Source organism: Strix aluco, chromosome 1 (genome assembly GCF_031877795.1).
Source record: "Strix aluco isolate bStrAlu1 chromosome 1, bStrAlu1.hap1, whole genome shotgun sequence".
NCBI classification, from domain to species: Eukaryota; Metazoa; Chordata; class Aves; order Strigiformes; family Strigidae; genus Strix; species Strix aluco.
In genome coordinates this window covers 150,450,677-150,474,293 of record NC_133931.1, presented here as the reverse complement: position 1 = coordinate 150,474,293, position 23,617 = coordinate 150,450,677, and the positions used below count along the sequence as shown (strand labels likewise).

Genomic DNA, 23,617 nt, shown 5'->3' with positions numbered 1-23,617 from the left:
GCTGTGGTGGGAAGTTAGCACGATGATAACACGGTTTTAACAGCCTACGTTTAAGCTAAAGAGCCTTTTAAAGGTTAATCCAGCCCTAAAACCGCAAACAGATATCACCTCTATGCACGCCCCCGGTCCCCCCACAGGGAAACCGGTTTCCCGCCAACAGCTTCTCCCTCAGAGGGGCCGCGGCCGAATACCCGGCAGGGAAGGCCCCTCCTGCCCTGCCCTGCCCGGCCCTGCCGAGGGCGGGGAGCGCCGGGCCCCCACCTCTCCTCTGAGGGACGCCGCTGCGGGGACCCGCACCCCCCCTGCGGGGACAGCAGTCCCCGATCGGCCCAGCGCCCCCGCCCCGCCTGGCCCCGCCGCACCTGCCGCCGCCGCCGCCGGCTCCGGAGCAGTTTCCCGGCTGCACTCGGTCCCCGGAAGGGCGCCGGGCGGCAGCGCACGGAGGAGAGGAAGGGACTGGCCGGGCGGGGAGGGGACGGGACGGGACTGGGGACATGAACGGCTCGGCGAACTCGGTGCTGGACAAGGAGGAGCACCCGCTGCAGCTGGGCGAGAGCTTCGAGCGGCGGCCCAAGGCCTTCTTCCACACCATCCGCTGTGAGTGCCACCCCCTCGCCCTCCCGGCGGGCCCTGCCGCGGCCGCCCCTTCCTCCCCCCTCTCCTCCCGCTCCCCGCATCCCGTTCTCTTGCCGCCTGCCGCGGCGGCGCTTCCCATTCTGCCGCACCCACCGCTCCTGCCGGCAAGCCCCCTCTCCTCGGGCCCCTTCCCGCCGGCCGGCCGCGGGGCGGGGGGCAGTACCCGCCCGGCGCCCGGACACCTCACCGAGGTTTCCTCCCGGCGTCCCGCCGCGGTTTCTAACTCCTTGCCGGCCTCGGGGTGGGCGGGGGTGGGGGGCCGCTCCGGCCCGCCACGACGAAGCCTTTCTCTCGCCCTGGACGCTCTGCTCCCCGCCGCCTCCTTCGCACCGCCGCCCCAGGGCTTCGTCCCCCCCTCAGCGCCCGTTTCCCCCCTTTCCCTCCCGCTCCCCTCAGCGCCCGTCTCGTTTCCCCCCCCCCAGCGCTCGACCGCCCCCCCCCCCCCCCTTTCCCGCTCCCTCAGCGCCCGTCTTCCCTCCGCGCCACCCCCACGAGTGTTTTCCCCACAGACGTGTCCCACCCCGGCAGGCAGCCTGAGGGGAGAAGGGGAAGGTGGATGCGGGCCGGGATTGTTGGCGGGGAGGAGATTTGAGCGAGGCAGACCAGGGCAGACGAACATTTTAGGAAGTTTTCCATGAAGCGTGCGTGAATCGCCCAGGAGCATAAAGCGATCCGCTCCGTGAGGGGGTGGCTTGCGGGTTTTTTGGGATTTTTATAGCAGTCGCAGGACAGGTTGCGGGAGTGCTTGGAGAGGAGCGCGGCAGGTCTGTTTGATCGTTAACTGGCTGTTTTCGCGATGAGGCAACGTGTAGCCCAGCAGGCCCGTCCCTGGCTGTCCCCACTCCAGCCAGCTCTGATAAGTCACTTCCCAGGAAAGCGAGCAGAAATGACTCAGACACATACAGTGCTGCCTAATAAGTGTAAGATAAATCCTGAGGTAGGGTCGTGAGCAGTTACGAAGTTGTGGAATAATTGGAAGAACGTGGGTTTCTTTTAAGGCCACCAGATTTATTCCAACTGCTGTATTTAGCATTGAGTACATTTAATTTCATATTAGAAGATTGTTTTGAAGAATAGCTCACTCTTATCTTTGTGGGAAAGAAACTGCTTTTTCTTCCCTAAATGAGTCCAGGATTTAAAATGAGTAGTAAATCACCAACAGTAAATGAAAGTGATACTAAACATAGATTTAAGTAGCTTTGTATTAAGGTAGGAAATTTATATGGTTAACAGTAGGAATTTTTTTTGTTTTATGATGCATAATCCTAGGCCCAGTCTCGTGGCCCGTATTCATACACTAGGAGTAAGTAATTTCAGTGGTATTAGTCACCCGAGTACGACTTGAAAGAACAGCTTTCTAGTTTGAGCTGTTACTCAAGCAGATGGTCAGTGACAGAGGCAAAGTTATTTTGCTCAACGGTAAACTGTCTAGTGGATTAACACTTAAATTTTGTATGTCTCACCCCTCTGGTTATACATAATGCCACCGTGCTAAAAAATACCATACCATATGTTTGGTACATTTAACTGTTTATACAGAACTCTGAACAGTTTTATCCAGCACTAACATACTAGCAGATCTACATTTACAGATCAAAATTTTAAAATAGCCCAACTATCAAATGAATGAGATTGTTGTCTGATAGTGTGTGAAGCCAAGCCATATCCAGATAGAAATACACTGTATTTCTAGAATTGAAAGTGCTTCAATAATCAATTTCTTAAGGGATTGCAAAGCCAAAGCTCTTAAAACTGCATTCTTCCAGTCGTAGTCTGATTTCAAAAGAACTTTCTGTGTGCTGTATTTTCCATCCATGACTTTCAAGTGAGATCTCTCATTTCCTGGTTATAAATTTTTTTCAAACTGTTGATCTGGAATTATTTATTTGGGATCCAAGCATTATATTGTTCCCGTAAACCTCTTTACACAAACTACAATAAGAGGATTTTGTAGGCTAAATTTGTTTCGGCCTTCTTAAAATACTTCATTCCTTTCCATAATGTTTATGAAATACTGTACTGAAAAACTGGATTATCCCAGGAAAACCCATCTTAAAAACATTGACTTTTGGAAAAAGGACTGTGGGTCCATTTGGAGGGACATATGTGCACTCGATCTACAGCAAGATTAGCCAAGCACGTACACCTAGTGAGCTAACCAAATGAAAACAATTTGAGTGTTTGTTTAGAGTAGCTATATTCTGCTGATACCAAGAAAGAAGTCTGATAGTAATATTCCTTTTAGTGACTGCGCTGTTGAAAATCTTGATCCCTTTTTGGCAAAGACACTAGCTCTTGTACAGCTGGTTTGTTTTTTTAGCAAGCTTGCACATAAAGTAGGTGGGAAACAATAGCTAGAAATAGATTGCTCGGATGAAAATGAAGGGTATGATTTGGTCTGGCAGTTAAGGCATGAGGATTAAGTCAAGTGTGCCTGATTCTGCTTGTTGTGCTGTCAAACTAAAACTCAATTAGACATTAACATCCTCTTAATGAGAATTTATTACAAGCTGGGCTTTTGGGTTTTTTTCTGCAAATGTGCTTTTCATAGTGGAATTACATTTTAAATTTGTTCTGAGATATTAATTTCTTAACTAATGTAGTAATTAAAAGCCTTGATCGTGAATATAATTGCATCTCTTCATACCCAGAGATGCTAGAATTGAATGGAGGCTTATTTTAGAAACAAACAATGCAAACCAGCCTATATCTTATTTCACTTTGTCTAAATCCTCTGTCAAAATATTACAGGTTCTGATAGTTTTTTATGGGGTTTTTTTATGGCTCATCAGCACGACAGAATAATGAGGAGAAAATACTTTTAAGTTAAAATGTTCTTAGTTCAAATCACTAAACAGAAGTGCCTTGTTTGGGGGACAAAGCGTTCTATACAATGCAACAAAAATACTTAAAGCTAGGGTTAGTTTAAAGCTATTACAGTGTCTCACCTTAGTCATGCTTTCCATCCACAGTGGCACTGGCCTAGCAGGGAGCCTGCTGAAGTAAGAACGGCACCTTTTTTTCCTTATAGGTGAGAGCCGAGGTCTTGTCTATGCTTGAGGAGGTATTGTGGAGGCAGAATGGCTGCTAAATAGCCAGAAATATCAGCAAGGCTAAATTAGTTGGTGTCACTAAGTCAGTCTTTGTCACGGAGAAAGTCCTCAGGTTTGGAATTGGCAGGAGCCACGCAGAGCCCTGATTCGTGAAGTCAATACTCTTTTGAGATGCATGATACAGTTTTACTCTTGCTTGCAAAATTAAGTATCGCTCTAAGCCTGGCGTTTGGAGAAGTCTGCTTTTGGTCTTCAAACACAAGATCTAGAACCTTATTTCCATTTTAAAAAGGAAGTTTAGAATCTGTTGCCGTCAATGACTGAGGCACTGAGCATAGACACATTGTACTGGTGTGTTATTCCACTCCTGCTGTAAACACTAGCATGTTTTTAGTATTCTCTATTACTACAGTAAATATGCAGTGACTCTTTGCAGGGCAGGATGACACTTCTGAAGACTCCGAGGAATGTAATCACAATTGTTTTCCTCTTTAGATGATTTTAAGCCAGCATCACTTGATACAGCTTGTGAGGGGGACCTGTACGTGGGTAAGGGAGAAGATGTAACAATCACTTTGCCACATATTCCGGTAAGTTTGTTATGTATGTGTCCTTGTTTACTCCAACGAATTTGCAATGTAGTTGCAGCCTCATGTAAATGTTACTTTCACTTTCATCTTTGTTAATACAAGTGGGTTCAATATTTGAGTTTGAGCAGCCAGACTTGTAGCGTGTTACCTCAGGAAAGGACTGTACAATTGAATCTTTGTAAAGGGTTATATTTTTTAAGGTTCCAGTCTGTTCTTTACTTTTGATTCCTTCCTTCCTGCTCTTCCTTGAATAACAAGATGACTTTTACTGTTAGCTGAAGCTCTGTGCCTGGTTTCCATCTATTTTTAGTGCTATGGCTTAAGGAAGAAAGGCAGAGTAATTTGGGCTTTAGTCAAGATTCAATGTTTAGAAGCCACAGGTTGGCCTGTAAGCATGTTCTTCCCTTTACTAAAACATGTAGAGATCATAGAGGGTTCCCTGCCGTTAGCTTCATCAGTGGAAGCGAGGGGGGCCGTCCTGGTGAGTGGCAATGAAGTGTTTTCCTATCCGCTTCCTCCTCAAATGATGCCATAAAGATCTACTGTGTGAGGATGATGGTCAAACAGCAGTAAAACAAGTGATCAAACTTTATAGGTGCAGCTGTTTTCCAATTGAAGATTCCGTGGTTTCCTTACCAAATCAAAAGAAAGTGCTTGCATGCTGGAACTGGATTTGTTTATTAGCTGAAGTTAATGCTATGTGTCAAGCCAATAAACCAGAATTCACAGACATCGATGGGTTTAGTGGCTTCAGGGGGGCAGCAGTCAGTTTGGAAGCTGAGTGTCAGATCCTTTTGGTATTGTTTATTCTGGCATGTTGGTGTTTTTAATTGGTAGGTGATGATACTGTGATAATTCTCGCTGAATGAAGCTTCAGCTTGCTTCCCCCCACTCCTGTTTCTTATATGGCTTTGGTCACCTTTAGTGCTGCAGAAGGTCGCAATACTGGTTTTTGTCTATAAAAACGATGAGCACGGTAGTGTGATTTGAAAGCAGGTAACAATACGATTAGTAGCAGTGGCATTCATCTTGGGTTGACTGAGAACAGTGTTGTTCATTCATCTTTTGTGTTGAACAACAAATCTCTGTACTGATGAGTTTAATTTGATTGTCTTCCCATGAGTATGAGCAGTTTTAAGCTCCTAGTGTGCTTTGGAGGCTTAGGCAGCTAACTGCACTGAATGCAGCCACTGTGCGTGCGTTGTTCCAAGGCCTGTGGTCCAGACAGAGAGCTGGAAAACACTGAGCACACTGGAAAAGAGTGAGAAATTTTGAGATCATTTCATCCTGACAAGATTCACTGAATTTCTTGGACCTGCTTTGGTTCTCAGTTGCCCAACAACTGTATAGGATTCATATTCTAAATTGTTTCTTGAAATTGTCTGGTCCCTGAGGGTATCTCTGATAATTTGTTCAGTGGAGATATTTTGGTGTTCCTTGCTGCTTGAATAAATTGAAGTACTATTTCTACATGTGACTTCAGTGGCTTTAGTATTTGATAAACAGTTTTGGTTGGGGAAGTGAAGAATTTCTGTTTGTTAAAAAAACCCTCACACATGAAAACCAATTGATTAAATGTCACCTGTTTCACCTATTGTATGTAGTCTTCTATCCTGTACTCAGCAAAATCTGTAAGCCGGTGTTATTTAGGCACTAACATAAAACCTAAACATTTAAAGTAGAAGGGTGGGATGATTAATTTGCTTAATCAGGGTTCTATTTCTGCATATTTTTTAAGCCAGAAATCACAGTCTTTGAGTTAGGAGGCTTCTGGGTAGCAGAATGATAGCCAGCAAACTTTGACCAATTTTCGTTACGTTTGTGCATTATACATTTCCTGACATAGTTGTCAACAGCGAGCAGGATTAGACTTTCAGCTTGCTTTTTATTCTCTTCAATGTTGCTTTCCTCTCTTAAATGTAGGAAGGCTAAAAATGTAACATGCCTCTGAAGATTAGACTTTCTTGAGACTGAATTTCTGAATTGTATCTGTATCTCTTACTGTATCTTTGTGGGAATTCAGATTTTTCACCCTTACAGTTCTGAAGCCATTTTAAATTCAAACGTATTCTATTTATTAGCAATATGGAGAATAGGAATTGCATTCTGAGTGGTTAAAATATGATTGCTCATTTTTGCTACTCGGAATAAAACGTAGAAGGGTGTGTTTTTTCCTTTTCTCCCTGATTTTGGTTGCTTTCCTGTGGCACGTGCAAAGATGCACATGAATAAACCTTTTAAAAAAAAAATCTTTGTACAGTAGCTGTACATTACAGAGAAGTCTGAGGCAGTTTCATAGCTGAGAACATATTTCTCTATATCCCCTTTGAGTAACATGTCCTTTTTTGACATGGCCCTGTGTGCGTCCATGCTTCTGTGTGCAGATAGACCATAGATTCTGCCTCCCTGTAACCCCAAAACCAGGCGTATGAGCCAGTGTGTGTGCATGGATGCAGTTTACCTGAGCATAATCTCAGCAGTGTCAGTTAGCCAGCATGCACCACCACATGAAGTTTGTCTTTATTGCTTCTCAGTCTAGGCCTTTAGACTTTTGTGGTTCTAGGCAGCATTGTGTGGACTGGGGGACTTTCTGGAAGGCATCAAAATACCCTATTTGCGTTTGAGAAGACTTTTTGTTATAATTGCATGGGACCTACGTGCTAATCTGGCTTTGAAGAAGGCAGCTGCTGTTACATAGTTTGTGACAGTTGCTTGTAATGAAAATACTGCCTTTTTATATATATATATATATATAAAAAAAATACAAAGCAGTTTATTTTTCAATTGACCACATATTTCTTTAGGCGACAGTTCTGCTACATGAATAATTAGAACTTTATTTCTTATTCAAAGCCAAGATTTCCAGAGGAGAAATGTCAAGAAGATTTCTGACACTTGTCAGGGCCAGCTATGCAAATTCAGTTATGTTACCATTTTGGGAATGAGAACTGTAAATAATGGCAACCATGGAGATGATGTTTTGTCACTGCAGAGACACTTAAAATGATGAAAGGCATAATATTACTATGAGGAGATGTCTGATCTACTGCATATAACTAGTTTTCCCTTTTCATGAATGAACATTTTCTGTAGGAACTAAACATTAACTGCTTAGCCTCTTGGTCAGAACAATACATCTATTCATTTCTCTTAGTGTTTATAAACTTCGGTGTAGGGGAATATAACCAAACAAATGTGTGCTCTTTCTTTGATACCAGGGTTCAACTCCACCAATGACTGTGTTTAAAGGAAATAAAAGGCCATATCAGAAGGACTGTGTGCTTATTGTCAATCATGACACTGGGGAATATATGCTGGAGAAACTTAATAGCAGCATTCAAGTCAAGAAAACAAGGTAAAGCTGGGGACAGGACTGTTGATAGGATTAATTCTTGCTGAAGTTTCTTTTTCAGACTGTCTTTTGAACCAGAACTCAGTTTCCTTTTATTTTGTAGTGATGTTTAATTACTAAGCCTTATGGGCTTTACATGGGCAATTATCTTGCCTAAAAATGCAAATAGGAGTGCAAATCCAAGAGTGAAGAATTTGTAAATTCTCCACTGCTGAAAGGACATAATTATAGTTTGCGGTGAAACACCTCTGATGATTTGAAGCCTTGGAAGCTGGCTGAAGGATGGGATATGTTTCAGGAATCTCTAGTTGGCTGAAAAAGACCATGGAAATATTAGGCTGTCAAAAGGATTGTTAGACTTTCTGGGTTTGTTCCCTACAGCTTCCAGTGGGACTCATGATGCTTTAATAATACAGTCTTAGGGAACAAGAAACACTCATCCCTGTATTAGATCAGTGATATATAAAGTGTAACACAAGTCCAAAGCATCCAGCTGGGGGGGGAACTGTAGAAATAATGGTTATGAGGTTTTGCCTAGAAGAATTGCTGAGGCCAGAAATCCTCTCTGAGCCAATATTCTCACTTCACTGCACAAATGCTACAAGTTTTACATTTAAGAAAACCCGCTTTATTGCAGTGTAGAACTTTCAGCTGCTAAAACTACTGAAAACATGGGTTGCAGTTCATCAGCAGTTGGCTGGAAGCTTGCCGAGAACACCTTGAGTTCAAAGTAAATGGCCTGTGACACTCCTCTGAGTCACTGATGTGAAAACTCATCCCTGTGGCATTCATCTTGTCCAGTGGATATGAGCACGTCCTAGATGAGATTTGAATTCCCAATTTAAATTCTGCTGGACTTTGTCTAGGTGAAGCTTAAGTCAAAAAGGAGCAAAGAAGTGCAGGAGGGCTTGGATTCAGTGAGGTGTTTGGATCCACTGAGTTTTGCCTCTGGTGAGGTGAAAAATGTTTCAACTTTTCTCAAGCAGAGGCAGGGTAGTAAGAAATTGGGGATCCCTGTTTTGAGGAACAGTGCTTTGCAAAGTCATTCAGTTTTCTAGATCAGAAGTGTCTTTTTTTTTTTCTTTTTTTTCCATGGCTACTTTGATCTGTAATGACCTGTTGACACTCTGTGGGAGCAGTTTTTAGTGTTAACGTCCTGATGACATCCAGGGGGGAGTAATTGCACTTTTTCTACATAAAACCTTCTGTGGTTCCAAGAGCATAATTAATACTAGAAACAATCTTTTGCTTTTACCTTTCACTTGGTACAGTGAATGTATTGCCAAGTCCTCACTTCTATTGTAAATGACTGTGTAAGCTGCATTAATGTGGTATCTAATAGCTGCATTTCAGTGATGAACAAAGAGGTGGTTCTGTGCTTAATTTTTGAGGTTGCATCTACAATTCAATAAGGCACAGAGATACCTGAGTTAGTGCTAAATGTACGAGCTCAGATACCAGAAGCAGTTTAGGTGAAGTCCAGGAAGTTCCTCATGGGCTAGTTTAACTTGTTTCTCAGTGGGATTAGCTCACAGGCACAAAGTGTCACACTGCTGAGCTGGGACCCTCCTAGAACCAAAACTGAGCTCTAATACCCACGTAAGCTGCGTCTGTGCTGCACGACATAAAGCCATACCCCCAAAGGCTTTGGTGGTATGTGATAAATACACCACACACTTTAACCTCATCATGGTGTACCGCAGAGGGGGGTTTTTTTCTGCCAAATTTTTTTCTGCCAAATTATTGACTGTCCTACAATCTCAGTCACATCACTGATTCAGTAAAAGGAAGAAATACCTGATTTGAATTTGAACAGCTAGGCATAGTGTTATTCTGGAGACTATTGCCCACTAAGGAAACAGCTTAAACTGTTTTTAAGGGATAATAGCAAATGAATGAAAAACAGGAACTAAATGCTTGTATGCTGTATTTAGCAGTAAGAATGATTGCTCTAGTCAGGTTGACCTCTAAGAGTTCGGTTTGAGATGATTTATTTCCAAGTGAGAAAATTGTTTCTTTTGCTGTGATTGTTTTAAGTAGGATTTTGTTAGGAGTGGATTTGTTTTATCATGCAGTTACTTTAAATTACTGTGATTGCTTATTCTTTTTTAAAAATACAAATACTAATTGCTAAATTAAAGCCTTCATTGTTCTTCAAGTAGAGAATTTGGCACCACTGAAGCACATCTGGATTTGAAAATACATTTTGTAAGAGTGTTGCAGTGTAGCTGTATATGTTTATTTGTATTGAAAGCAAGTGTTCCATACAGAAAGCTGTAATTCACCATTTATAAAACAAAGTAGAGATCTGTACAAAAGGAAGTCACAGATGATTCATTAGTACAAGGATACTGAAAAAGCTGGACATAGTTGCTCAGTACTGCTGAATGTCTCTGGTTGTTTTTTCAGAGCAGAGGGCAGCAGTAAGATCCAAGCCCGAATAGAACAACAGTCTGCCCGAGCATCTCAGCCTCCTTCACAGTTCAGAGCCCCAACCAAGCCAGCAGCTGGACCTAAAACTTCTCCTTTGAAAGATAATCCTTCTCCTGAGCCTCAGCTGGATGACATTAAAAGAGGTAAAGAAGGGTTTGTAGTTTCTGGAGGTTTCATTGGTTTTGTCTTTCTTCTTTCTAATAAAAACTATGACTGTGCAATTTATAAAAACGTTAGAGTGTTCAGGGATTAAAAGATGGTACTTGACAGCTGGTTTGTCATCTTTATATCTCGTTTTAAGGCATCTTAGTGAATTATTTATTCTCTTCTGCCAGCATAGATATTTATACTGCAGTCTTCTCTGGCATGAGAGAACTTCCTCTTTCTGGATTATTTTTACTCTTCCAAACTATTTTTCTGTTCTGAAAAGAAGACGAAATAAGCATGAATTCAGAAACCTGTAGCTGAGTGCTAGACAAGCTGAATGGGTGTCTTAGGCAACAACAACAACAACAAAAGCTAATGGTCCAAGATCTAGTTATGCAATCAGATAACTTGGACAAAAGTTATTCCTGCACGGAGTAAGGTTGGAGCCATTTGTCAGTAGGATGGAAGGGCTGGGTGGCTGTGTTCCCATCACAAGACCTGAAGCTTGTGCCATGCTAAGTAGTGCTAGTAGGGGAGGGATGAGGGAGTGAACAACCCTGCGGCTTCCCCTTTACCTCAACCACTCCTCTGCAGCTTTGATCACATCTGCCATATGGTTGCTATACTTTTGTTAAAGTACCTTGAAGGGATGACTGGCTCAGCTTAGTCTCCTGCTCCAGCAATGCTTTGTCTCATTGTTCTGCTGTGGATGGGGCACACTTTCTTTGTCCATGTCCTTCCTTTCACACTGGTGTGATAACCTGGTTTTGCTGTGGATACCACAGTAAGAATGAGGAAGAGTTTAAACTTAGATTTTTATTTGCTTGTCTTATGTTTCTTGTCTGGCACCAGATGCAATTATTTTAAGATTGCTCTTTCTGTCTAGTGGGTTTTTTTCTGAGTCTCTTTTTCTTTCTCTTTTTTCCTCTGTCCCATGTAGCTATTTTTGCCTGTAGACTTAGCCTATATTAATTGCCCAGACTATGTTAATTACTTAGCAGGGTATTTTTTCAGTTCATGGTAATCACTAGGTGACATTTTTACTGCTAAGCTATCTGTGTGTTTGCATAGGTGCTGACTGGTCTCACTCTTTTGCAGCAGTAGTATTTTCAATACCTGGATGCTGGTCAACAGACGGAATCAACATCTGAGAGTCTGTTAGCTACAGTTCCCTTAGCTGCATTGCCATTTTTATTTTCTGTAAGGAGAAAGATAACAGGTGATATGTCAATTTAAAAATTGAATTAGTTGTGCATTTTAAATGTCTTGTAGTGTGTAATAAGTTACTTAACCATTGGGGCACTCTTATATACATACAGCGATCTGTAAAGGTCATGTTATAATAAAATAATTATGTTTGTCTGGGGTGACATCTGTTCTACAAAGACTGTTTTCTAGTGGTCTAAAATATAAGTCACATTGATTAGAAATGTCTTAGGAATTTTTTGCCACCTGATCATCTTTTTACTGGAAAAGTACCCCCAAATAAATAACCTTTAGAGTTTTGTTTCCAAAATCAAGCAAAAGAACACCTGACTTTTACCAAAAATAGGACTTTAAGTTGGTGTTTTATAGGGAAAGTTGTTCAAAGCCCAAAAAGAGAGCAAATCCCTGAGCAAGTTCATTTTTGCTTATAGTATATGCTCTCTGTAACTTTTTTTCCAGCATTTATTATCTAGAGCATCAGCATTACTAAACCATTTATATCATAAGAACCTACTTGGGAAGGGTAGAACTAAAACAGCACCATTCTACAATGAAAATATAAAAACGTAACTCTAAAAGCTGTGAGATAGTCTTCAGTCCTGTTATCTTCCCTTAATGTGTCTTTTTATGAGCAAAGGCTTGTAAGTTCTGAAGAGACTGTGTTCTTTCCATTGAAGCAGTAGATTTCCTTTTGGGTGAAGTACCTCCTTTGTATGAAAGAAAGATAAAGCTGAAATTCTGTGTTTTTTCTTTAATGGATGCAGCACAGACCTTACAATCCCCAAAAGAGGTGGTTGAAAGGATCTCTGGTGCTATGACACTCTCTTGCTCCTAGTGTGCCCTACTTAAGGGTGTGCTAAGACACGCAGTCTTTGTGATGTTTAGCAATAGCTTTCAGGTAACCTCAGCACAGGTTTCTGCTTTCCACCCCCACCCCGGTACCCTCAGCTGTGCATTCCCATAGCTCCCCTTACAGACAAGCTGAGAAACAAACTTTCAGGTAGGTCAGTTCTCAGTCCCATTACACAACTGTCCAAACAGCGGCAGTGCCTGAGGACAGAGTCAGAGCCTGTGGGATTTGAGCCAGTCCTTTCCTTCATGCAGAGAGGCCTTTGGGAGCCTGTGTCTAGGGCCCTGCAGCAGAGGAGTCTTTTTCCCTGCAAGCTTTTATATTGTCCTCCTGCATGAAGGGAGCAAAAGAGAGGATAAGAGCTTGTTCTTTTGAATTCTTGGCTACATCTGATAACATTTCATTAAGCGGTGAACATTTGCAAACATCTACCGCAATCCAGCCATTTATGTGCCTGAAATTATCAGCATTTATCAGATGTATTTGACCACAACAGAAATGTTTTCAATAACATTGACATAATTACAGCATGATGTACTTGGGGAAAAAAACCCACAGAAACATATTTCTGGTTTGGAGACTGTAAATTCAGTGCTTAAAAATCTGAGCAGATCTTGTTTACCTAAAATGCAGCTGTAGCATGTAAGGATTATGCCATAGCACTGTTTGTCTCTCAAGAACACCTCAATCAAATTTTTTGCACTTCAGTGTAAAATACTGCCTCTTCTTGCTGCCGTCTCTGCATGCTCAAAGTGCCAGTATCAAGTTTATTTCGCTCCACCTTGCATACCATTATTAACAGTAAGCATTCTGCTATAGGCATGCAACCTTATCCTCCCTAAAGCTGAATGACTTTATTTCCAAAAGTTCTTGGTATTCTTGCAGCCCAAGGTTAGGGCATTAGTTAAAATTCTGCATAGCTTATTGGAATTGAGAGAAGCAGTAAGAACCCTTAGACGTGATTATGGAAAGAAATTAGGGCATTTGATACTGAATATATACAGAAGACAGCCCTGTTGAGAAGGGCTGTTCTGTTTGTATAATGATTTCTGACCTTGGGTTTGTTTTTTTTTTTTTTTACTCTAAAAACTGCTAGTTTAAAACAGTAAGCCATTTTGTTTTCTTGAAAGAAAGCCTACAGTTGTAACATGAAATGTGCACAAGTTAAGGTTCCCCTAGCAATGTCAGCCTTTTCAGATGATGTAGACTCAGTTAAGGCAAGTGTTCAAAACTGTACTATATGGAAAGCTTTTTTAAAAGTAACTGCTGCACATCTTAACACTTGTCATCTTTTAAACCTTAAAGGTGCATCAACATGAAGCATTTGATCTTACCATGCAAAAAGATCTAGGAAATGCCTGACTCTTTCATTGTTCAGCTTAGTGTATACATACACGTATGCACACAACTATGTTAATTGGAGGCACCACAAGGAAATGTTTAGCCAAGGCTTCAGTACCTAGAACTGCACTAAGCGTAACAGGCAAATAGGAAAATGCAAAATTGGACAATTTTAAAGCAGATGTGTTTTTCCTACAAGGCTTTGGTGTCATCGTTGGCTTAGCCACCATCTTTGACATTGTGACACAAGAGGGTTTTGAACAGGCTTCCTTAGTGGTCCTCCTGGAGTTCTGCCTGGCAGACTTGTAGCGATGCAGCAGCCACCATAACATTAGTGAAAACTGTTACTTTTTTCTCATCTGCACAGATGAGATGTTTAGAATTTTGGGCTCAAGGAATTAAGAGATGAGAGAGACCTGCGGGTAAGCTGACAGTCTGAGGCAAAAGTTGACTAGAAGATGGCTCAGGCCATGTTTCCACCTGTGACCATTGTCACTGGTAACACCCTTAACTTCCCAGTCCTTGAAGCTTGTGATATTGGCTCTGTTTGGCTTTTTTTGCCTGTATTCAGCGTAGTGGGCCTTAGCACTTCTTCCAAGGCATTATGTCTTCCCCTCCTGATAACCAAACCTCTTCTATGGGCTCTTAGTTTTCTGCTTTCTCAGCAGAAAACCCTCACTTTTCAATCAGACACTAATCTCTAATTCTGTTTAAAATTAGCCAGGCTAATCTTCCTTTCCCCTTCATCAGACTGCATCACTTCCTTCAGTTATCTCCTCACCTACTGTATCAAGATCAAACTTCTTGTTTAGGTTTTTTTTCTCTAGTTCTCTGGAGTGCATTTCTTGTTGTGTCTTTTCCCTTTCACCGCCAATGCCTCTTAAATTACTTCACCTTCTTTACACTATTTTATATGCTGCTTTCTGGGCTGCTATGTTCTCAGCCCGTGTGCCAACACTCCTCCATCTCAGCCATAGACTCTCTAGCTCTGTAAGCGTACGTGTGTAATTCTCAGACACTTGTCCTTTATTAGCCTTGTTTATTGAATCTTTTGGCAATATGAACTGTGGTCTGTAGGTGATTGTACTTGCTACAATCCAGGATATTCTAACAATGTATTATCATCACTATTACTTACAACTAACAACTCCATCACTAGAAGTATGTGGAAATTTTACATTATTAAACTAGGGAGAAAAAACTTTAAATCTGAGCATTTTAAAGGGAAAGAACCTTTATTCCTGTTTACCTTTCCTTTAGCTTTCCCCTGTGAATACCTTAGCCTTGAACACAGGGAACATTTACAATTTGAAGTCCTCAATATGGGTGGACTGAGAACAGTGACTTACAAGTGTTCATTTGTCTGTGTATCAGACTCCAGGTGTGAAATGGATTTTTAAAGCCTGCATGACTGTGTTGGAAGGGAATAAGGGAGAAAGACATTACAGTGCAAAATAACATCTTCTGTTGGCCTAATCATATATTCTTTCTCCCTCTTCCAATGCTCTCTCACACTATGTCTTCAAGATGAATGAGTAAGCTTTACCTGGCATACTAATAAAGTACAGAGAGCACGGGTGGTCTAGTCAGTGATCTAGATTTAGGAAGTAAGTTGAGTGAAGAGCCCCACTATCTTTAAATACGCAGCTGGAGTTAGTCATAGGGTTGTTCCCTTTCAATACACCTTCCTTGCCTCTGATTCAATATAACTATAGCAGTTGAAATTGAGCTCTTAACTTTGAAATTGAAAAACAGCAGTTTTAAAACTGGCAAAAGAAAACTTAATTTCTCAAAACAATACATGCTCATCTAGAGGAGCTCTCTCCAGCAAATAATGTGGTAGTGTTAAGTAGCCCAAGGAAAATGGGTCTTATTAAAAAAGGGAAGAGTTCCAGTTGCTCAGACTTACTCCTGCAGGGCCTGAAGATAAGAAGCATTAAAATTGTGCCATTTTTACATAAAGTAAAGACTCATTTTAGATGATCTGCCTGCGCTATACACAAGAAGGATGTCCCCAGCTGAGGAGCTGGGATTCATCTCACTCTGACACACATCTGACCTCAGGTGAATGACTTCTGGCATCAGCTCTCCATTTGTCAGGTAGAGATGACAATACCTCATCTCTCCCTTCTTTCATTCTTGTCCTTTTAGCCTGTGACTTCTCCAGGGCGAGCACTGAGTTCTAACCCTGTGGGTATAGAACTGCTAACACAATAAAAGCCTAAATTTTGAGGGTTTTACATCCTATACTTAACATATATGTGAATATTGTTCTCTTGTGGAAACCTGCCTAGGTGAACTGAGTCATTAGATACTCAACTTTGTGGGTGGATACAAAAGAATTGTCCTCTAATAGTGTTTAGGCCACTTATAATTATGACAAATGATTTGGGGTGACTTACCTTAATAACTGTTTAGGACCAGTCATTCAGCCAACACTAGCTGTTGCTGATGTGACTGTTGTGGTGCTGTCATGGTATTCCAGTGTTTCTTTGCACTGGAAACCCTCGAGTTGGGTGTGTCTGACTTGAATAACTTCCCAGTTTCAGAGTAGTCCCTGTATTTTCCTGGCTACTTGTAAGCTCTATAGCAGGTCAAGGTATTATTACCACTCCCCAGCATGTGGATATTCTCATCTGCCCCACTGCAAAGTTATCTGATGTCACCCATCTGCTTCTGAAGTTTGTTCAAAATTAGTTGTGTGGCTTTGCACTGGAGCAGTTTCATACACTATCTGAAGTCAAGGCAGTTTCTGTTGTGATCATGTGCCTGTGCCCCCCCCCCTCCCCTTTTGTGTTTTCCAGAAGCCTAAATGTCACTGACACCTACCAATTTAGATTCCTTCACGTTAAGATGCTTTTTAAAAATGGGCCTGTAAAACTCAATCAGGAAATGTACTTACTTTGTTTGTAAAGCATATAACCTGTCGAAAATAATGAAGCAGGAAGTGTTTTCAGGAGTGTAAAGTATATAAATAATAATAGTGGAAGTGAAGGTTTTATGATACTAACCTATGCTGTTGCTTCTTTAAATTTAGCTACAACAACTAAGTAAAAAAGTTTTCAGAATTTTTTTGTTTTCCTTCCTGTCTCTTTCATGTGAGATATTTTTATGTGATAAATTATATTTGAGAAAACTATTGCATTTTCACATTCTTTTCCAAAATTCCATGGGCCCCTGTTTATGGTTTCAACCAGATGAATGTCCTTTTATTTCAGAGCTGAGAGCAGAGGTTGAAATTATTGAGCAGATGAGCAGCAGCAGTGGAAGCAGCTCATCGGATTCAGAAAACTCATCTGGGAGTGAAGATGAAAGCTCCAGCAGTGAGGGGGAAGAGCCAGCACATGTTTCCCCTTCCCAGCCACCGCACCAGCAGTATAACAACAGGAATGCTGTTGCTAATGGCACTAGCAGGCCACAAGGAAGCAATCAGCTCATGAACACGCTCCGTAAGTAAAGGCTTGTGTCTTATCACTGTGGGAAGCTGCTTGAGACCACTCATTTTCTTAGCATGTTAGGCTAACTCCATGAAGTGCAGTTTGCCATCCCAGGGAGCTGGGCTGGCTGAAATATGTGGGCAGGTTTTTTGAACAGAGGGCCGAGACCTGTCTGAAGGGGTGGAGATTGCTTCAGGTTGGTCTAGAGCCTGTGGGCATGAGCGCAATGCCCCCCATTGACTGTGCTGAGCCTGGATTCAGGCCTCCGCATGGAGCGAGTGGGTAGAAGAGCATCAGCGTGGGAGGATCTGGTGCACCAGAGGATGGGAATTATTTTATTGTGAAAACACAGATTAGACATAAGCAGTGGGGATGTGTCAGTTAAAGGCCTGTAAAGCATTGTGAATAGCACAAGGCTGTCCTGTGCTCATAAATGCACAGTCTCTGGGGTCTTCGTTATTAGCTGTATTGCATTGTCAGAGTATTTACTTTATACTGTGTTGGTCACAGCTGCATTTTCACAAATACCACATTTTGAAGGGAAATTTGAAGTGTCATGTATTTGGTTAAAATATTACAACTATGGTGTTTGCATGCATTGAATCAATACAAATTCAATCCACCCTTTAAAAAGTGTAAAAAAAATGTTTTTAAAGCATAGTTTTGTCCCGTGAGACTTTCTCTGGGGAGATGATGTACATCTGTGTTGCTCTTTCCTTATGCTAGATCCGGTGTATTCTAACTCAATGGAGTTTAAATAGTGCATTTACAAGAAACTAGAACTTAGTTATCATAAATTGTTCTTAATTCCTCCTGAGGCATGTTTGCGTACATCTCTTGGCACCCACACACTGGGAACTGGTGGAGTTTAAATACAGATAAATGTAGGGTTTCCAGCTTCAGGAAGACAAGTATATTACACAGACAACACTGAAAAGGCCTGCTGTGGAAAACTGGAGAGGGCCCTCAGTCTTCCTGTCAGTAATGAATGTCTAAGTGAAATGCAAAGTTAACAAAGTCAGTAGGACTCTTTCCATTTCCCTGTTTCTGGTTGTGAGCTGCCTCTTCCCTGCTTCTCCTGGGCCATGATAACAATACTGCAGAGGTCATGGAATGTCCAGAAGCCTCTGACTCCAGGAGAATTTGGGAACTCATAGGGTAGCTCCTTTTTTCAGGCAGTGATTTCTGCCTTTGGATTTACAATCCTTTTGCCAAGGATTAATAAATATGTCCTTGAGCATTCAAGACACTGGTGACCATCTACATGGGGAGAGTCACCCCTAATGCAAATTCTTGTTTCATAGAAGGGGAGAGGACATGAAGAAATCAGGGTATAGCCATTGCGTAGCTGCTCGGCAGGTCTTTGGGACAGGGCTCTGGGAGAACACTGGAAGAGCTAGGTTCAGTTATCAGAACACAGGCGTGATTCTTTTGCCCCCTTTTATCCCCTCCACCTCACCAAATCACAAGTGCTCTGCAAAACAGGGTCTGAGACTGTGGGTTTGATCCATATCCTGGCCTTCTTTTGTCTGCTCTCTCTTTGCACTTTGTGGGGGGGGCCTTCACCATCACAGCATTTGTCAGCTTAGTTCAGCCGATAGCCTTAAGTTGTGATGGCTTTAACATTTCTTTTGGTTTATTGACATATGGAGGCCTTGCCTTGCCTACCCAAATGGCCTTAAAACAAAAAAAATCAATTTTAAAAGGGCCGACAAAGCCAGGGGATTTGCCAGTGCCTTGTCCCAGAGCCATACAGGGGAGCTTGGCTGTGTGGAGCAGCTGCTAGCGTGGAGAGTGCTGTTCTCCCACCAGGGAGCAGCTTTGGTGGCTGTGGAGCCATGGACACTCGGTTTGGTTTGGCCTGGAGCCGACCGTAGTGTTCTTGGGCATGGAGAGCAGTTCCATTAAATGACAGATGATGTTTGCATTCATTTCTTGTGATATTCTTATTTAAATCTTCCAGCATAAATGTGACTGTTCTTTGGTTTGATTGCCATGAAATGTGAATTAACACCTACTCGCTTGTTGTGTTTTGTTGGTTTTTTTGTTTTCCATAGGAAATGACTTGCAGTTGAGTGAGTCTGGGAGCGACAGTGATGACTAGAGGCTGAGCTTTTGCTGTTTCTGTTACATGTACATGAAGAACTAATTTACCTTGGAAGTGATCCTATTGCTTATGAAGAGGAGCTGGCACAGAGATAGTTCCACTTGCAGAATTTCAGTAGAAGAAATGCATAGGCCTACAAAATAGCAGATGTTGAGGGCTCTTTTACTATGTGAATTAAGTGTATATTTTGTGTATATTCTTATTCTTCCAAAACTTTAAATAGATATGTACAGTGGTAAGCCAATACCTGTCCGTCATCTGTAAGTTTAATGTGTAACTATATGATGTCATCTAAAAATGTCTTGTTTGTAGAAGATATTCAGCCCATCATGACTTTAGGGGGTGACTTTTGTATATAGGGTGAGCATGAGCCAACAATGAGTTTAAAAAACCGTGCAGGAGCTAGTGTGTGCACTGAAGTGGGACTGTTGTAAACTAAGTTTCAATAAGTTGATTTCTTTGATTTGGGACTTTTCTAATGTCTTTTTATTGCTATTTATGGTTGATTTAATGGACTTACTTTTAAACAGTTGGAACATAGAAATCATAAAACCATGTTCATCACAAACCTTGCTGCACCAGTGCCTTATAAGCAGGTTTTTTAAATAGTGCTTCCATTCCTACCACCTTTCCTATAGGGAGCAATACTGAAACCTCCTCAGATTACTTTTGCAAACAAGAGCTGTATTTCACATACAGCCAGCTGTACTCTAAGAGCAGTTACTCTAGCAAGATAAAGGATATACATCAGTCACCTGAACACATCCAAATTAGAACCAGATCAGCATTTTCTCTTGCAACTGAAGTGTCTCATTTAACTCAGACATTCAGACCTGGTCTTCAGAAATACTTAGGAGCCCAATTACCAATGAAATTGCAGTGTCACAAACACAAGATATTGGACTTACTGAAATTGTAAGACCAGAGCCCTCTTTGCAGTTTCCTAGAGAATGCAGAAAGAAGAGATAACTAAACATTTAACTGTGAAACAGCAGAAGTCTCTCTCCTACCACAGTTGTCCAGGTAGACTTTAGTCCATATTATTTGTTGGATAGGATCTCTGTGCTTGGCAGGAGTACACAGAACGTGAAATATTTGCCTGGGATGAAATTCACCCCTGTTTAAGGGGGTTTAAAGGGTGCTTAGTTGGATTATCATTAACTTCTTTTGCTTGCGTGGAAAATGAGTGCCACAGGCAGCCTCTTATAGCTTGAGCAGCGGGCTGACTTTTTAAAACCAAAACTTAACTGTCATAGGACAAGTGGCACCATAGTGGTGGTGTAATCCAGGGGAATGGGAAGCTGAATAGGATGCCTCTCCATTCTTAAGTGTCTGCTTTGCACTGCTTTTGTCTGTCTGTTAGTTTGTGGTTTAACTCCTATTTGTTTACTGAGCTCTTTCCTTTATTTTTTAAGGTGTTGAAGAGCAAGGGAACATTTGAAGGGAGATTTATTAAATGGTTTATTTTTTGCATTAGATACATATTCAGGCATATTTTTGCATTGTTGTACATACATTTAAAAATACTTGGTTTTTTAAAAGTGTTTTGTGATGTGGGTACATATTTTAACAGACAATTTTGAAATATACTTGATGTAAAGCCACAATTGCTCTCCTTTTTTTTTTTTTTTCTTTTTTTTCCCCCTGTTCTTCCTCCAACAGTAAAAGTGCTCTGTTTTATCCAGCTTGTACCAATTTGGGGTTTTACACTTCAGTGCAGGAGATCTGAATGGTAGTTGGCAGCCTAATTAATGCTAATACTGCTCCTGACTTTTCCCCAGCTGAAGATCTGGATAAGCAGGGAGACATTTCTCGATGCCATTTCCCCATTACTGGCGCTTATTCCTGAGTTCTGTTGACATTATTTGCCCTTAAATGAAAAAGCAGCAGTGCAGCATTTTCATTGCTTAACATTCACTGGCTACTCATGCATTCTAAAAATCCAAGACATGTCATAGGAAATTTACTATCTACGTGTAAATAAAATATATGAAACTGAAGAGGATAAGACAACACCAGGCTGCGTTGATTTGAATCGCCAATTTAATTATCGTTCAGATCAGCAAGTGGGAAAGCTTCATTCAGATAATCAATTTCTGCCTTGTTTTGTATTTGTCCTCCAGGTCACGTTGCCCTGCTATCCCTCCCTAAAAGATTTCTTCCCCTCCCTGTTTGTTGGTAACCAAAGCAACAAATTTTCACACAACCACACCACGTTTAAACTACGTTTGGCCATCCTTTGTATCCCCGGAGATGCATCATATCAAGGGTGGCCAGGCTGTTGGTCATGAGCTGCGTAGCTGCACATCCCACACCCAGACTACAGCACCTGGCTGCCCACGGGGCTGGTGAGTAACAGGGTGGCCCGCAGCCTGCCCGTGGGCATAAGGAGGCCAGTCCCTACGCATGTCTGACAAGCCTGTCCCCTCTCCCTGCCACTGTGTCCTGAGCAGCTCCCGGCAGCTCCTGCCTGAGAAGCTCTCTGGGATCTCCACCCTTCCCACAGCAATGGGATGTGTTTTGTGAGGGCGAACCATGTGGAGACTTCAGTAGGCAACTTAAAAGATCAGAAAGGGTGGCTGCCACTTTTTTTTCCTTTTTCTAAATACACACGAGTGTGTTTTAAAGCCATTACCAGCCTGACATTTTGATTTGGGCTCTTAAAATTTTATGTTTCATACATTAAGAAATAGTAAACACTGTCTATCTGCTCCTATTAGATGGTTGTTTACTTGTTCATGATTTGCGGCAAGTTTTATTCAGATGGAAATTGAAATTCAAATTCCTTGCAGAAAAGCAGTCATTTAGAATTCTTTTAATTAGTTGGCAATGTCTTTAACGTGTTCATCTCTGGGCCTCCCAACATAAGAAGGACATGGACCTGTTGGAGCAAGTCCAGAGGAGGCCACGAAGACGATCAGGGGCTGGAGCCCCTCTCCTATGAGGACAGGCTGAGAGAGTTGGGGTTGTTCAGCCTGGAGAAGAGAAGGCTCCAGAGAGACCTTATAGAGGCCTTCCAGTACTTAAAGGGGCCCTACAGGAAAGATGGGGAGGGGCTCTTTATCAGGGGGTGTAGTGATAGGACGAGGGATAAAGGTTTCAAAATGAAAGAGGGTAGATTTAGGTGACATATAAGGAAGAAATTCTTCCCTGTGAGGGTCATGAGACACTGGCACAGGTTTCCCAGAGAAGCTGTGGCTGCCCCCTCCCTGGCAGTGTTCAAGGCCAGGTTGGACGGGGCTTTGAGCAACCTGGTCTAGTGGAAGGTGTCCCTGCCCATGGCAGGGGGTTGAAACTAGATGGTTGTTAAGGTCCCTTCCAACCCAAACCATTCTGTGATTCTATGCTGGAGAAATAAGTTGACTAAAGTATGTTTTGATTAAACCTATTAATGAAACACAGTATTCCTGACTATTCCTGGAAGGTTCTAATCCTGCAGGATTTTAGCACAAACAGATTTTACCACCTTATGCTAATTTTTCTGCTAACTTTTCCACATAAACTAGGAAAATCTTTTGTATGCCAATTAGTTTAAATATGAATTAACAGTGCATATGGAATGCAATTATCTGAATGAATTGAAGCTGAGTAAATATTTCTTTGCATTCGTGGGAGAGCTGCCTGCTGGCTATGGCGAGGTTAGCAGTTCAACACAGCTCTGGTTTCTGATGGTTTCTTCTGTTCAGTGACTTCATCCATTTCAGTGGTTTGACTTTCCTTGAAACTTCACCAGCAAGCATGGCCTGCTTGTGACTTTTCCCATAACTAGAATTGCTTTAGGAGTAATAATCAATAATGATTTAAACTGATTCAATTAGATTGTCACAATTTCAAATATTGTTATGATTTTTTTTTAATAAAAAGGCTTGGTTTCCAAAGGGGCAAATTCACTCACCTGCTTGTCCATGTTGGCCACCTTAAAATACGATTGCAGCAATGCCCAAGCTGTGTTTCAGATTTTAGTCATGTGCAGAAAAGCTTCCACCCACCTCTGCCCTTGTTCCAGCCTGGAGGGCTTACCAGCCCTAGGAGCAGGCACAGCTTGACTCACCCCAGCTAAACCACAGGCATGGTCACCTCCAGGCGAAAGGTGTCCCAGTCCCCTGCTGAGAGTCACACCACCCGTTTGTAAGAGCATGACGCACTACCCTTTCTTGTTCCAGCAAAGCATCCCCCTCCTGTCATAAGTCTTGGCTGAACTGATTTTGTTGAGAAGGCAGACTGATAGGAAAATGTTTGTTTTCTTCAGCGTTGCTCGGAATAGCTCAAAGCTTAACTGTGGGTAGTACATCTGTTTTGAAGATACTGTGCCTAAGTAGATTTGCACAGTTTGCTTTATTATAGACTAGCTATGTGCCTGTTTACAGCTATGTATAGAAACAGTTTGCTGTGCAAAGCTTTATAGTCTCTTTTTCCTCCTTCAAAGTCCGTTTATTTGAATAAAAAAGAATGAAGTTCAACAATC

At 41.9% G+C, this 23,617-nt stretch overlaps 2 protein-coding genes across 3 annotated transcripts in view; one reads left to right on the top strand and one right to left on the bottom strand.

The window, feature by feature from the left end:
• The window catches only part of METTL6 (methyltransferase 6, tRNA N3-cytidine), a 9,562-nt gene extending 8,610 nt beyond the window's left edge, over positions 1-952 (bottom strand). Inside the window, exon 1 of one of the 2 annotated variants that reach the window (XM_074839782.1) lies at positions 824-952. The gene's annotated coding sequence lies outside the window, so the exon portion shown is untranslated. Of the gene's footprint in view, positions 1-362; positions 516-823 lie in introns of those variants that run through there. The other variant, XM_074839764.1, reaches the window with a different exon arrangement.
• Positions 487-23,617, top strand: EAF1 (ELL associated factor 1). Its single transcript, XM_074839792.1, has 6 exons — positions 487-597; positions 4,185-4,279; positions 7,498-7,634; positions 10,041-10,207; positions 16,827-17,057; positions 19,103-23,617. The coding sequence occupies exons 1-6, from the start codon at positions 495-497 to the stop codon at positions 19,147-19,149; spliced, it is 780 nt and encodes a 259-aa protein (XP_074695893.1). The 5' UTR covers positions 487-494; the 3' UTR covers positions 19,150-23,617.